This window comes from Chelonoidis abingdonii, chromosome 7 (assembly GCF_003597395.2).
Source record: "Chelonoidis abingdonii isolate Lonesome George chromosome 7, CheloAbing_2.0, whole genome shotgun sequence".
In the NCBI taxonomy this organism is placed as follows: Eukaryota; Metazoa; Chordata; order Testudines; family Testudinidae; genus Chelonoidis; species Chelonoidis abingdonii.
In genome coordinates this window covers 29763570-29779750 of record NC_133775.1, presented here as the reverse complement: position 1 = coordinate 29779750, position 16181 = coordinate 29763570, and the positions used below count along the sequence as shown (strand labels likewise).

Below are 16181 nucleotides of genomic sequence, written 5' to 3'. Positions count from 1 at the left end.
CCCTCCTTCCGTTTGAAACATCTTGTTTCCCCATTGGTCCCTCTGGTCAGGTGTCAGCTAGGTTAGGTGAACTTCTTAACCCTTTACAGGTAAAAGAGGCATTAACCCTTAACTATCTGTTTATGACAGAACTAGCTTCCCTTGTGCAGAAAAATCTTAGTCCTACAGTGAAACAAAACATAATCAAAAGGATTAGACATCTGAAACATCCCAGGGTGGTCACAGACTCAGAGACTTTAAGGCCAGAAGGGATGATCATGATAATCTAATCTGATCTCCTGAGGATTGCAGCCCCATAGAACCTCACCCACTCCTGTAGCAGGCCCATAAACTCTGGCTGAGTTACTGAAGTCCTGAAATCATCAGTTAGATCCTGAGCATGCGGAGGCCTGGGAAAGAATTCTCTGTAGTAACTCAGAGCCCTCCCCTTTAGTGTCCCATATCTGGTCATTGGAGATATTTGCTAATAGCAGTTGCAGATGGGCCATATGCCGTTGCAAGCAATGCTATCATATCTTCCACTCCCTATACTTGTGTAGTGCAGTCTTAAAATAAGTTAGGTTTTTTGCCCTCACTACACCACTTGGAAAGCACTGAAGGTTAGAAACCTTCATCAAATTTCAAACCTAAACTTGTTCTTGTCCAATTTATACACATTGCACCAACATTGGCCCTTAACTTAAATAACTCATCTCCCTCCCTGGTGTTTATCCCTCTGATGTATTTATAAAGAGCAATCATATCTCCCTTCATCCTTTGTTTTGTTAGGCTAAACAAGCCAAACTCCTTAAGTTTCCTCTCATTCAAAAAATCTTCTCAAATGAAAAAGTCAAGAAATCTGAGTGGTTTTGAGATAGATATGATCTTCTTACTGACTTTAATGGGGCTTGGATCAGGAGAGTGCCTCTTCTTAGAGTTAGGGCTTAGCACCTTTTCGGATCAAATGCTAACTTCTAATGTTTAAAAATTGGATCTCAGCTACCTAAGTGTGTATAGAAAATATTTTTTAACAATACCTAAGTATCAAACAAATACGTACAATTGCAGCTTGGGGTGAATGCTGTATGGCTATGGAACTGACCTCTCCCCTGCCAAAGAGTTCCCATCTTCCTGAATGAACACGAGCTTACCTTTACTTTCTGATATTTTTGGATCACAGGTTGTCCACTTATTTCTTCTGGAATTAAAGATCTGAAACTTAAGAAAACAGCACAGTCTGGCTTTGAAGGCTTCCACAGGGACAAATACACCACACTGCCTGAGACTACCGATAGGATATTAAGTGCAGAACTATTCTGCAAGTGGTGCTATAGCGAGTGCCAAGATATTGACTTTGACTGTGTATGGTAGGTACTGAATTGAATTATGTCTGCTGGCAAATGTATTATCCTAGACTCCCTCTAAAGAAACAAACCAAAAACGTTCCACATGCAGTAGGCACTATCATAAGCATCTTTCCCAAATCTGGACCTTAGCGTCCAAAATCTGGGTGCTTAGCATGAACCCTTCTAAGCTTACTTACTAGCTTAGCTTTGATCTCGCTGCCACCATCCAAAAATTCCAGGGTTTTGGCCCCCTCTGGTCTCCCCAAACCTTCTTTGGGGGACCCCAAGACTCAGAAGCCCTGAGCCTACAACAAAGGGAAATGACCCGCTTCCCTTCTCCCTCTCTCTCTCCCACCCAGACTTTCCTCTCTGGGCTAACCTGAGAGTATTGATGCAATCTCTTTACAACACAATACCAAGAAGCATGTCTCCTTTCTTCCACAAAGAGACAAACCCAAATACAAGGAAACAGAAAAGATTCTCTCTCTCTTCCCCCGTAGCTTTTTCCCGCCCTGGGACACTAGGAGAGTCAAACACAGAGCATAGTTGTTTCCCCTCCCCCCTGCCTTTCCTTTCTCCTTAACCAGAGAAAACTCAAAACAGGTTTTAAAAGAAAGCTTTATATAAAAAAGAAAGAAAAAGACATCAAATTATTCTCTGTATCAAGATGACAATACAGGGCTATTGCTTATAAGAAAAATATGAATAAACAGTCTGATTCACAAAGATATCCAATTTAAACATTCCAGCAAGTTAAACACATGTAAATACACCCAAAACAACATAAAAGCTATATTGTTTTCTACCTGTACTTACAAGTTGGACACATAAGATTAGAAGAAGAAAAAGCTTCTCAAGCTGAGAGACAAACAAAAGACACAGAGTCCAAAAATTCCCTCCCTGACTTTGAAAAATCCAGTTTCCTGATTGGTCCTCTGGTCAGGTGTTTGGTTCCCTTTGTTAACCCTTTACAGGTAAAGAAACATTAACCTTAGCTATCTGTTTATGACACGCCCCCCAAATCACAGACAGTGAAAACGGCACTGGCAGTGATTTCTACCTAGAACTTAATAAACAGATTAATAAAAAACACATGCACCTTTACATATACTACTAAGTATGTAAACTACATGACTTCTACATCTTAAGGACAAGTTTAACCAGTGCATTCCGGGAAACTCTCACGGGAGAGTGCATCAGCTACTTTGTTAGAAGCTCCTGAAATGTGTTGAATTTCAAAATCAAAAATCTTGGAAGCTAAACTCCAACGAAGAAGTTTCTTGTTGTTCCCTTTGGCTGTATGAAGCCACTTAGCGCAGCATGGTCAGTTGTAGCTGAACCGCCATCCCCAAACATAATGGGCGTGCTTTTCCAGGGCGTACACAATCGCATAGCATTCCTTTTCACTGAACTGACCAGTGGCTTTCCCTCTCAGATAGTTTTCTGCTGAGAAACACGACAGGAGGGAAGTTGTGATATCCAGTCCTTCCTGGCATGAGAACTGCTCCTATCACGCCAGTGCGCGTCGGTGTACTAGGATGGTTTTGTCAAAGTCTGGGCCCTTAGCACAGGTCAGACGTGAGCGCGCCTTAAGTTGGGTAAGGCTCCTGACAACTCATCAGTCCATTTAACTGTATTGGCTGGGTTTTTTTGGTCAGGCCGGTCAGTGGGCAGCGATTTGGCCGTAGTGTGTACAATCGCCTGTAGTACCCGGCCAAGCCTAATAGGATTGGACCGTTTTTGACTTAGGACAGGCCATTTTTGATAGCTCCACCTTTGGCTGTAGGGTGTTATGGTTCCTCGACCCACCTGGTGTCCCAGGTAATCACTCTGTTTGGCCTATTTTGACACTTTTTGGCCTTAACAGTTAGTCCTGCCTGCCTGATGCTCTCAAGACCTTTCCAGGTGTACTAGGTGTTTGCGGCAGGAGTCGTGAAAAAATGGCCACATCGAGGTAGGCAACTGCATATTCTCCCAGTCCTGCCTAGTAGACCATCTACCAGCCCTCTGGAAGGTGCGGGTGCATTTCGCAGCCCGAAAGGAAGTACATTAAATTCATATACCCCCGCATGCTGTGACGAATGCTACCTTTTCTTGGCAGGTTATCTAGCGGTACTTGCCAGTACCCCTTGGTTAAGTCTATTGTAAGAATGAACTGGGCACCTCCCAACTTCTCCAATAACTCATCAGTGCGTTGGACTGGATAGTTGCTGGACGAGTTACCGCATTTAGCTTACGGAGTCCCGCAAAGCGTATTTCCCCATCTGGTTTGGTACCAGAACCGACTGGAGATGCCCATGCACTGGTAGATGAGCGGATTATACCCATCTGTAGCACGTCTGGATCTTCCCGTTCTATAGCAGCTTGGGCATGAGGAGACACCCGTAGGTGGTGTTCTAACTGGGTGAGGCATACCTGGTCATGGAGTGGTATGGCCTGTTCAGTCTGTCCTGGAGTGGCTGAGAACAATGGGGCGAAAGCTAGCAAGTTCCTGATTATATTGTTGCCACTTGCAGATGTTCCAGGGTGGTTGAGAGGTTCACCTCTTCCACGCCACCGTCTTTTTTCCCGTCGTAGTTAGATGCCATCAGGCCACTCAGCTCATCTCCTCCCTGGACTGTAAACTGACAACCTGTAAGTCTCTGGAATAAAAGGCTTGAGAGAATTAACATGGTACACTTTGGGTTTAGTGAGGAATTGGGAAATGCTATGAGGTAGTTTAACAGGCTCCCAGGCGCTCTTGGACCGTGAATGCCCCTTCCCATGATGCTTCCATCTTATGCGCTGTTGCGCCTTCAAGACCATAACCTGTGTCTCCTATCTTGAAGACGGTCTCTGTATGTTTATCATATACCAGGCTTTTTGCCTTCCTGAGTATCCTTTAGGTTTTCTTTAGCAAGGCTAAAGAGTGTCGAGCGGTGTTTTGTAGGTTGCATTAACAAGTCCAGAAGTTAGTTCCTGGAGAGGTGTAAACCCCTCCCATTGTTGCATTCACCAACCGTAATGGGCCTTAACCTCGTGGCCATACACCAGTTCAAATGGTGAAAACCCTAAATGGGATGTGGTACAGCCCTGTAAGCAAAGACCACTGCTGCAACACTAGGTCCCAGTCATTGGAGATTCATTCACGAATTTCAGATCATGGCCCAAAGTTCCATTAAACCTTTCGACCAGGCCATTTGTTTGATGTGGTATGGGTGGCAACTAAGTGATTCACCCATGAGTTTCCACAGGTCTTTCATGGTGCCTGCAGGAAATTAGATCCTGAATCTGTAAGGATATCGGAGGGCCAACCTACCCTGGCGAAAATTGTCTGTTAGGGCCTGGCACACAGCTTTAGCTCATGTGTTGCCTTAGAGCTACTGCTTCGGCCATCGGGTGCAAAGTCCACGAAAGTCAGTACATATGCTTTCCCCTGGGCGTCTTTCTTGGAAAGGACCCAGAATAATCCACAGCTACTCGTGAAATGGGACCTCAATTATGGGAGTGGCTGAGAGGGGCCTTGACCAGATCTTGGGGATTTCCCATTCTTTGGCACACTCCACAAGACCTGACATACTGGGCAACTTCCTTGCCCATCCCTCCCACTGGAAGGACTTCCCCAATCTTTCTTTGGTTCTTCACCCCAGCATGGCCACTGGGATGGTCATGGGCTAAGCTTAAGAGCTTCCCCCGTACTTAGTTGGACCCACCAACCGTTTGTGCGGCTGCCATTCTTCCTGGGTCCACCAGAAAGAATTTCCTTGTATTAAAGTCCTTGCGTCTATAACAAACCGGATCGGTTAGAAGAGCTGAGAGGCGGTTGGTTGCTCCGTGCTGCCACCCACAGCTTTCTGAAGCTGTCATCTGCTTCTGCTCAGTCTGGAACTGTTCCCTTGAGGCCGGGATACCAGTTTCTTCCTCCAGACTGTGGACTTGGGCTTGGTCCTCTGGAAGTGATGTAGGTGATGGTGTTTCTCATTGCGTGGTGAACCGCTCTCCGCTTGGTGCACCTGGGGGTATTTCAGGCTCTGGCTGAGCCTCTTCAGTATGGTTGTCTGTTGCTTCTTCCAGTTTAGGCTTGCTGGCCCCCTCTGGCATTGGGGTTGAAGATGTGGTTGCAACTGCTGGTGCTGGTTGCTGTTCCAGTTCTACACAGACCGTGCCCAAAAAGCAACTGCAATATGCTTTTTGTTACAATTATAACTGCCTTATTTAAATTCTCTGGGCATGATTTTCACAGCTCTCATTGATTTCAGCTGAAGTTGTGAGTGTTCAGGTGTTTCTGAAAATAAGGCTCTGAGTGGTAGATTGTCAGTTGGTGTAAACTGGCATAGTTCCAATGTGGAGTTGTGTCAATTTACATCAGCTGATGATCTGGGTAGTTTGTATTTGAATACAGAACACATCCGCAAAATATGAAGTTGCATCAAATTTGTTAAAATACCTTAAATAAAATGCTTATTTGCAGAATTGTAAGATTGGGGGTAGGGAGACTGAGGGGAAATTGGGGGAAGTGGCAGGGAAGTGGGTTTAGTATAAACCTTGTGTTATATCTGGTATTAGGAAGATGCAGAAAACTACAATAATAACCAAACAAAATATTAGAGAGAAAAAAAGACAAGCATAGCGGCAATTAATAAAATGCTTCATCGGTAAATTTAGATCTTTATTTTTATACAATATTTTTAAGGGATATTGTTCACGAGAGTGTCCTTGAGGCATTTTCTGGGCCACCTGATTGTGGAGAATATTCACCCTCTTACCAGAAGACTGTCAATGATATTCAGATGCTCATCCTGGCGAGAGTTCCTCAGGTATCTTTTTCACCATTTAATATTTAGCTCATAAAATAAATACAGTAGTGTGGTCCACTGAGAAGCTCAGGCTGAACCCATGTGAGTTATACATTAATTGGTCAAGATAAACTAAGTAAAACATGAAACTGCCTGAAAATACAGCTAGCCATTTTTGAAAACTGGGAATGAACACAAAATATCAACTTGCTGAGGTGCAGAGCACTTCCTGTTAAGATAATGGGAGAGAAGGGCACTCAGCACTTAACAGGAGTAGGCTCAGAAAGAAAAGGAAAAAAATGCTACAGAATAATGTTTAAGTGTTTCTAAAATGGGTCTATTTTATCCTCTGCACTCCCCTTCCTTTTGTGATCAGTCAATTGTTTTTCTTTACAACAAATGAAAAATTTGTTAGATTGTCATGTTTGAAATTAGCGTGACAAATTGTGGACACCATTTTTATGGTTTCAGATAGAGGAGACTGAAATCATCTTGAACAACATTCACTATTTTGTCACAGACTTGAAGAAACTGGGATTGGCCAATGAAAAGGAGGTGAGGAGATATTTCAAATATTAAACGTACAGAGTCATCTAAAAAACTGAGTCCATTGCAACAGGCACAGTACCCAGATAAGATCTGTACAATAGAATTAAGAGCTCAATCATCACAATATGAGGCTAAGGGTGGGGAAAAGGAAGTCTCTCTGGCCCTGTCCCATAAGGTTCAATCTCTTCTGACTTAGGGTATGTCTATACTACGGGATTATTCCGATTCTACAGAAACCGGTTTTGTAAAACAGATTGTATAAAGTCGAGTGCACGCGGCCACACTAAGCACATTAATTCGGTGGTGTGCGTCCATGATCCGAGGCTATTGTCGATTTCTGGAGCGTTGCACTGTGGGTAGCTATCCCATAGCTATGCCATAGTTCCCGCAGTCTCCCCCATTCATTGGAATTCTGGGTTGAGACTCCAATGCATGATGGTGCAAAAACAGTGTCATGGGTAAATGTTGTCACTCATTCCTTCCTCCATGAAAGCAACGACAGACAATCATTTCGCGCCCTTTTTCCCTGGTTTGCCCTGGCAGACACCATAGCATAGCAACCATGGAGCCCGTTCAGCTTTTTTTTACTGTCACCGTATTTTTAATTTTACTGTCAACCGATATGCTACTGAGTTGCTAATAGAGCGGGACTGCAGCGCTACACAGATAAGCATTCATTTAGGCCTTATGCAAGATAGCAGAGAGGTTAGCAGTTGTTCGTGTATATCTTGCCATGCCATTGTAAATTGGACATGATGATGATGGTTATCCAGATCATTCTGTACCATCTGTGCGTTCTGGAGTGCTCTGCGCTGAGTCAGCAGGGGCGCAAAGACAAAAATGGAATGACTCCTGAAATCATTCCTCCTTATGGTATCATAAAAATAGAAATCCAGTCCTGCTTAGAATATTAGGATGTAAGGTGTACCACAGAACCAGATTCTAGAGAGAACAGCTACTCGTAGTTCAACCCGCAGAAATGATAGAGCTATTTAGGAGTAGAAACCTGCACAACCTCACCCATGCTTCCCTGCCTCCCCAAACCTCTGGGCTAACTGTATAGCACGGATTCCCCCATTTGTAGTGAGAAGCATAACAGAATCCCAGGAAAAAAAACACTGACTGTTAGTGAGATAAAATGAGGGGAGCAGCCTCCACTGCCTCATTGATAGGCCAGAGAGCAGAGACATTTAAAGAAGGAAATGAAGGGAGAGGAGATCCAGCTAACATGCTCTAATGATAGTCCAGGCATACGAATCATTTCTTGATATAACAATGAAGGGAGAGGGCTGATGGAGCTAAAACCCCAGTAGCTATAGATGAAGGAGAGATTACCAGCCAATTCATGTACCATCAAGCTGGAATGGAACGGGAATCGATCCTAGCAGCGTGGAGGATATGAGTCACAATGCTAGTGGATCTCTGGCTTGAGGCTTCTTCAAACCACAATTTGAAGACTTCATAACTCAGACATAGGTTCGGGGTTTGTCTATAGAAGTCGGATGCAGTAGGCGATTCTGGAGACCCGCTTGTTGCAGTAGGGCAGACTAGATGATTCATTATTTGTCCCTTCTGACCTAAGTCTATCGAGATCTTTTTCACCAGGCGCCCCCGGAACCCTCACACTCCCTGAGGCAGGAGGCACTCACAGGCACTGATGTGTTTGAATGACAGAGAAAGCATTCATGTGTACCATCTGGCCACTGGGGAGGGAGAGAGTACTCGCCATTCTTCACTGCCCGAGCATCGCAATCCGACCAGCAGCATGCAGTAAGACATAGGGGTGACATTTGAAAAAAAGTCAAGAAAACGATTTTTCCCCCTTTCTCTTTACGAGGCGGAGCGGGTGGGGCACGTGTAAGTATTGAACGTGCCGCGGACTATCATAGCAGTGGAGGCTGCCTCCCCCTTCATTTTATCTCAGTAACAAGTCAGTGTTTCTTATGCTGCATTCTTTATTGCTTCATCACACAAATGGGGGGACATGCAACAGTAGTCCCGCAGGAGGGTTGGGGGAGCAGGGGAAGCAATGGTGAAGGTTGTTGCAGGGTCACCCCTAGAATAGCATGTAGCTCATCAGGTTCATGAGGGATCTGACACGGAAAGTAGCTGTGCTCTTAGTACACTTGGTTCTGTGGTACAACTTACCCCATATTCTAGGCAGGACTGAATTCTATTTTTAGATACCATAAAGGAGGAAAATTGATTCAGGAGTCATTCCTTTTTGTCTTTGCGCACCTGGCTGACTCAGCCAGAAGCACCCATGACAGCAGCAGATGGTACAGAATAATGATAAACCATTCATCTCATTGTCAATTTTACAATGGCAGGCAGATTAGTACAGAAACAACCTTGCTAACCATCTCTGCTATCTTGCAAAGGCAAATGAATGAATATGTGTAGCGCTGCAGTACCGCCTCTATTAGCAACATCCAGTAGACTTGCGGCCACACTAACCCTAATCCGATATGGTAATACCGATTTCAGCTCTACTCCTCTCGTCGGGGAGGAGTACAGAAACCAGTTTAAAGAGCCCTTTATATCGATATAAATGGCCTCGTTGTGTGAACAGGTGCAGCGTTCAATCAGTTTAACACTGATAAAATCGGTTTAAACACGTAGTGTAGACCAGGCGTTATAGTGCTGTAAATTGAAAGTAAAGCCATTGAGGTCAGCAAGCCAATTCCTGACCCCAGTGTGGCTCATTTGTACTGCTCTGGTCTTGCAAAGGGGCCATAAAAACTTGTTTAACTGGCTTCCTATGCATTCCCTCTGGTGATGCAGGGCCAGTGTATTGACTGGTGAAGGAATGGGGGTGTGGCCAGAGCACTGCAGTTCTAACTGATAGGTCTCAAAATGCAGTTATAAACAAGGCATCTTGACTGAGTTGCTCTGTTTCTGGTGGAGTCCCACAGGGATCGGTTCTTGGCCTTGCACTATTTAACATTTTTATCAATGACTTGGAAGAAAACATAAAATCACCAGTGATAGTTTCCAGATGATTCAAAAATTGGGGGAATTGCAAATAATGAAGAGGACAGAACACTAATTCAGAGCAATCTGGATCACTTGGTAAACTGGGCGCAAGCAAACAATATGCATTTTAATATGACTAAACATAAATGTATAGATCTAGGAACAAATAATGTAGGACATATTTACAGGATGGGGGATTCCTGGGAAACAATGTCTCTGAAAAAGATTTGGTGGTTGTGGTGGATAATCAGCTGAACATGAGCTCTCAGTGCTACACTGTGGCCAAAAGAGCTAATGCAATCCTGAGATGCCTAAACAGGGGAATCTTGAGTAATAGAGAGGTTATATTTAATAGGCAGCCGGTTTAAAACAAACAAAAGGAAGCATTTCTTCACAATGCATAGTCAACCTGTGGAACTCTTTGCCAGAGGATATTGTGAAGGCCAAGACTAACACAGGGTTCAAAAAAGAATTAGATAAATTCATGGAGGATAGGTCAATCAATGTCTATTAGCCAGGATGGGCAAAGGTGGTGTCCCTAACCTCTGTTTGCCAGAAGCTGGGAATAGGCAACAGGGGATGGATCACTTGATGATTACCTGTTCTTTTCATTCCCTCTGAAGCACCTGGCATTGGCCACCATTGGAAGACAGGATATTGGGCTAGATGGACCTTTGGTCTGAGCCAGTATAGCCGTTCTTATGTTCTTACATTACCTCTGTGTTTGGCAGTGGTGTGACCACTGCCGGAATGCTGTGTCCAGTTCCAGTGCCCACAATTAAAGAAAGATGATGATAAATTGGGGAGGGTTCCTAAAAGAACCATGAGAATTATTAAAGAATAGAAAACATGCCTTAAAGAAAGAGGCCATGTCTACACATACAGCATTGCAGTGGTGCAACTGTGCCGCTGCAGCATGTCTGGTGAAGATGCTCTATGTCAAAGGGAGAGAGCTCTCCCATCAGCATAATAAAACCTCCATGAACATCAGAAAGGATGTCAGGGGGATGAGTGCTTATGTCGGCATGGTTTATTCACACTCCTGAGCGACATAAATTATGCCGACATAAGCTGTAGTGTAGACATACCCATGAACTCAAAGGGCTCAATCTATTTAGCTTAACAAAGACAAAGTTAAGTGGTGACTTGATTACAGTCTACAAGTATTTACATAGGAAATAAATATTTAATAGTGGGCTCTTCAGTCTAGCAGAGAAAGGTATAACACAACCCAGTGGCTAGAAGTTGAACTAGACAAATTCAGAGTGGAAATAAGGTGTACATTTATAACAGTGAGGGTAATTAACCATAGGAACAATTTACCATGGGTCATGGTGGATTCTCCATTGCTGACAATTGTTGAATCAAGAGTGGATGTTTTTGAAAAGATCTGCTCTAGGAATTATTTTGGGGAAGTGCTACGGCCTGTGTTGTGCGGGAGGTCAGACTAGATTATCACAATGGTCCCTTCTTGTTTTGGTATCTATGAATTTTTTCCAGAACTCTCCTGCTGCCAGAACGCCCCTATGATATTTTGTTGCAGCTGGGAACAAGTTAGAACTGGGCACAACTCACGAATTTTGTGGGGGGCAAGGATGGAAGGTGGTGTAAGACACGTAAACACCTTTCCCTCAGTGGCTCTTGAGCTGCCTAGGTCCAGCTGAGGAGCCGACCTGATGAAGTTACACTGATGCAAACTGGGTATAAGTGAGAAGATAATCAGGCTATTTGATTTTATGATTGCCACTTTTGATAGAGGAAGGGATTAGTCTTCCCTTGTTCTCTGTTTTCTTCAGTCTGAGTCCCCTTTCCTCACTACTCTTATCCTGGCATCCTTTAAATAGCCAGTATAGGTCTGCTCCTGCTCCCATTTAAGTCCATAGCAAATCTCCCATTGACTTCAATAATGTGGGCTTGATCTTATGATGGGTTGAGTGCCTTCAGATTCTAATGAATATTGATTTCAGTTCTCCGATACCTCTGAAGCTAATGGAGAAGAGTTATTTATGTGTATATCATTTATGTTCAGGTTCTGATCCCAGTGGAGACTCCGTATGGTTCTTGTACATGCGTGTTCCGTAGGAAGAAGTGCTTAGAAGAGCAAGCCTAATATACAAGAGATGAGAAGCAATGTCAGTGAATTGGATGGATGTTTCAACAGGGGACAAACTAAACATTTGGGATCCATTCACACATATAAGATGCATTTATTATGCGGCTTTTTTTTCAGAATGTATCCATTCCATTCATTGATCTTTTTGTATGTTGCCTGATTTTGGCCTCCACAAATTACAGAGATTGGGATTTTGATAGGAGCCTAAGGAATTCAGATTTCCAAATCCCATTGAATCTGCATAGGATTTGTGTACATAATTCTCTTGGGCTCCTTTGAAAATCCAGCAAGAAATATTAAGATCAGTTAATTAGAAAAGAACTATTTTCAGGCATATGATGAAAGTTTCAGTTAAATCAGTTAATGTCGCTAATGTGCTTTATTCATTTAAAATCCTAAATAGGTTCTATAAATTATTATTATTTATTAATGTTTGTGCATTAATGCATTGTAATGACAAAATTAATTTATAATCATGAGAGCAAATCTTTAGGTGCTGTAAACTGGCATGACTTCAGTGGATTACACTAATTTACATAGCTGAAGGTCTGGTTCAATATTGTAAATTTAATAAGGCAGAATTATTACTCATATTTCTAACGTAAATTAAAATGGACCCAGCTTTCTTCAAGAAGCAAATAAGGAAATAAAACAAAATTCTACCTTCCTATATATTATATCTTCTTTAGAATATTAATAGTACAGATATGGACTAATTTCTATCTAAGTATTCCAATTACAAAGCTGCCACATTATTGCTAATCAAATAAACAGCTGTGGGGATTATGCAGCTGTATAATTACTTTTGTGTTAATCATTGAAATGTTTAAAGGTATTGGGCTATCTCTGTGGGGTTCTTGAAATCTTCTTCTTTAATTTCATTTGTTGTTACTTTTGAGCAGGCAGGATCAGGAGTCAACCCAAGAAATGATCTATTGCTTTCTTGTGGAAAAAATAGGCATATTGTTTAAAATGTTTAGTTACTCCAGGACGTAGTTTTGAGCAAAGATATTAAATAGCAAAATCAGGTAATCTTATTCCTACATGTTCACAACCTGCAAGTAACACATGCACAATATAAATCTTGCTCAAACCCAGTCATCTTGTAAGTGCTACTTTTAGTTTCCAAGGACAGGATTTTAGGGTATGTCTACACTATAGGATTATTCCGATTTTGCAGAAACCATTTTTTTAAAAACAGATTGTATAAAGTCGAGTGCACGCGGCCACACTAAGCACATTAATTCGGTGGTGTGCGTCCATGTACCAAGGCTAGCATCGATTTCCTGAGCGTTGCACTGTGGGTAGCTATCTCGTAGCTATCCCATAGTTCCTGCAGTCTCTCCCACCTATTGGAATGCTGGGTTGAGATCCCAGTGCCTGATGGGGCAAAAAACATTGCCGCTGGTGCTTCTGGGTACAGCCTCCCCCCTCCCTCCGTGAAAGCAGCAGCAGCCAACCGTTTCGTGCCTTTTTTCCTGCGTGAACTGTGCAGATGCCATACCACGGCAAGCATGGACCCTGCTGCACTCAAGACAGCAATCATGGACGTTTTAAAGACCTTGCGCATTCTCGTGCAGTCTATGCTGAACCAGGACCTGCAAAGCCAGGCGAGGAGGCGGCGGCTACAGCAGAGTGGCGACGAGTGATGAGGACATGGACACAGAATTCTCTCAAACTGCGGGCCCCAGCACGTTGGAGATCCTGCTGGTAATGGGGCAGGTTCTAGCCATGGGATGCCGATTTTGGGCCCGGGAAACAAGCACAGACTGGTGGGACCGCATAGTGTTGCAGGTGTGGGACGATTCCCAGTGGCTGCAAAACTTTCGCATGCATAAGGGCACTTTCATGGAACTTTGTGACTTGCTTTCCCCTGCCCTGAAATGCCAGAATAGCAAGATGAGAGCAGCCCTCACAGGTTGAGAAGCGAGTGGCAATAGCCCTCTGGAAGCTTGCAACGCCAGACAGCTACCGGTCAGTCAGGAATCAATTTGGAGTGGGCAAATCTACTGTGGGGGCTGCTGTGATGCAAGTAGCCAAAGCAATCATTAAGCTGCTGCTAGGAAAGGTTGTGACTCTGGAAATGTGCAGGTCATAGTGGATGGCTTTGCTGCAATGGGATTCCCTAACTGTGGTGTGGGGGGGCGATAGATGGAACCCATATCCCTATCTTGGCACCGGAGCACCAGGGCACCCAGTACATAAACCGCAAGGGGTACTTTTCCATGGTGCTGCAAGCACTGGTGGATCACAAGGGACGTTTCACCAACATCCACGTGGGATGGCCGGAAGGGTTCATGATGCTCGCGTCTTCAGGAACACTACTCTGTTTAAATGGCTGCAGCAAGGGAATTACTTCCAGACCAGAAAATAACAGTTGGGGATGTTGAAATGCCTGTAGTTATCCTGGGGACCCAGCCTACCCCTTGATGCCATGGCTCATCCAAAGCCATACACAGGCAGCCTGGACAGTAGTCAGGAGCTGTTCAATCTACAGGCTGAGCAAGTGCAGAATGGTGGTAGAATGTGCATTTGGCCGTTTAAAGGTGCGCTGGCGCACATTACTGACTCGCTCAGACCTCAGCCAAACCAATGTCCCCATTGTTATTGCTGCTTGCTGTGTGCTCCACAATCTCTGTGAGAGTAAGGGGAAGACCTTTATGGCGGGGTGGGAGGCTGAGGCAAATCACCTGGCCGCTGATTACGCGCAGCCAGACACCAGGGCGATTAGAAGAGCACACCAGGAAGCGGTGCGCATCAGAGAAGCTTTGAAAACCAGTTTCATCACACGGGCCAGGGTACAGTGTGACTGTAGTGTTGTTTCTCCTTGATGAAATCCCCTGTACGCCTTGATTGACTCATTCCCTGTAAGCCACACTCACCCCACCTTCCTTCGATCACAGCTTGCTTTCTAAGGAAATAAAGTCATCTCATCGTTTAAAAATCATGTATTCTTTATTACTTAATTATAAAAGAGGGAGAGAACTGACAAGGTAGCCTGGGTGGGGTTTGGGAGGAGAATAGGAGGGAAGGAAAAGGCCACTAAAAAAAATTTTCATAATAATGAGAGCCTTTTGGTTGGGCTGTCCACTTGGGTGGAGGGGGCGGGTGCACGGAGCCTACCCCATGAGTTCTTACTCATCTGGGGTGAGGAGAAGCTAAGGAACATGGTGAGGGGGAGGGTGGTTATACAGGGGCTGCAGCGGCACTCTGTGATCTTCTATCCTGCTGCTGTTCTGAAGCTCCACCATATGCCAGGAGGCATGTCAGTTTGATCACGCAGCAGCCCAGAGTTGCCTCCACACCGCTTTTGATCTTTCCTGCCGCTCACCTCTTCTCCACTGCTGCCACTCTCATCTCGAGCGTTCCCTCCTGTCCTCACGTTGGTCCTCCTGTCCTCACGGTCACTGGCATCTTTCTGTACTTTGCTACCACGTCCTTCCACTCATTCAGATGAAGCTCTTCATTGTGGGTCACTCCATGATTTCCGAGAACATTTCTTCTCGCGTCTTTTTTTTCCGCCACCTTATCTGAAATAGCCTTCGGACGGAGTAGGGAGGCTTGAAAAATTTGCAGCTGCATGAGGGAGGGAAAAAAAGGGAGAGAAGTATTTAAAAGATACATTTAAGAACAATGGTTATACTCTTTCAACGGTGAACACACTATTCACCTCTACATAGCACATGTGATTCACTACAAGGTCGCATTTTGCATCTTAATATTGAGTGCCTGCGGCTTTTGGTGTTACAGATCACAGAGGCAGCAGGTCCGGGTAGCAGAATTCGCTTGCATGCGGCCATGGTAAGCCATTGTCTTTCGTCTTCTGCAGCCTTCATCTATCCAGCGCCTCCTTTCCCAAATAGCAAGCAAAGCCCATTGAGTGCTGCTTCTTTCCTGTTAACGTGCAGCAGCAGAACCACCCCCTCGCCAATGGTCTCTGGAAGATCGCTTTACCCCCTCCCCCCCCTGTGGCTGGTATCATGGAAGATCCCTGCTAAACACTGGCTCCCCCTACCGCACTGCGTGGCTGGTAGCAGGGAAGATCCCTGCTAGCCAAACGCGAAAAGCTCAGCGCCAATCGCCCCCCCCCTCTCCCCGCTTGGCTACCTGCAGGGAAGGATTTCTTTTAAGCCACAGGCAAACAGCCCAGTAGGAATGGGCCATCTCTGTCCCTTATTAAATTAAATTCCTGAATTTCAACCAGGTTACCATGAACAGATATCACTCTCCTGAGGATAACACAGCGAGATAAAGAACGGATGTTGCTTGAATGCCAGCAAACACCGGACCATACGCAGCTAGGCTTTGTCATGCAATGATACAGATTACTTGCTACATGCATGGCGTGGTCAAGTGTCCTACCATGAGGACGGAATAAAGCAGCGCCCCTGCCAGAAACCTTCTGCAAAGGCTTTTGTGGAGTACCTCCAGGAGAGAGCTCAT

At 44.5% G+C, this 16181-nt stretch overlaps 1 protein-coding gene across 1 annotated transcript in view; it reads left to right on the top strand.

Moving 5' to 3' along the window:
• Positions 1 to 12528, top strand: part of LOC116835765 (uricase-like) — a 44674-nt gene extending 32146 nt beyond the window's left edge. Inside the window, exons 5-8 of the mRNA XM_032798900.2 lie at positions 1160 to 1346; positions 5998 to 6121; positions 6572 to 6655; positions 11655 to 12528. Of these exons, the coding sequence (XP_032654791.1) occupies positions 1160 to 1346; positions 5998 to 6121; positions 6572 to 6655; positions 11655 to 11735 (476 nt within the window). The 3' untranslated portion in view covers positions 11736 to 12528. The remainder of the gene's footprint in view (positions 1 to 1159; positions 1347 to 5997; positions 6122 to 6571; positions 6656 to 11654) is intronic.
• Positions 12529 to 16181: the final 3653 nt, after the last annotated feature.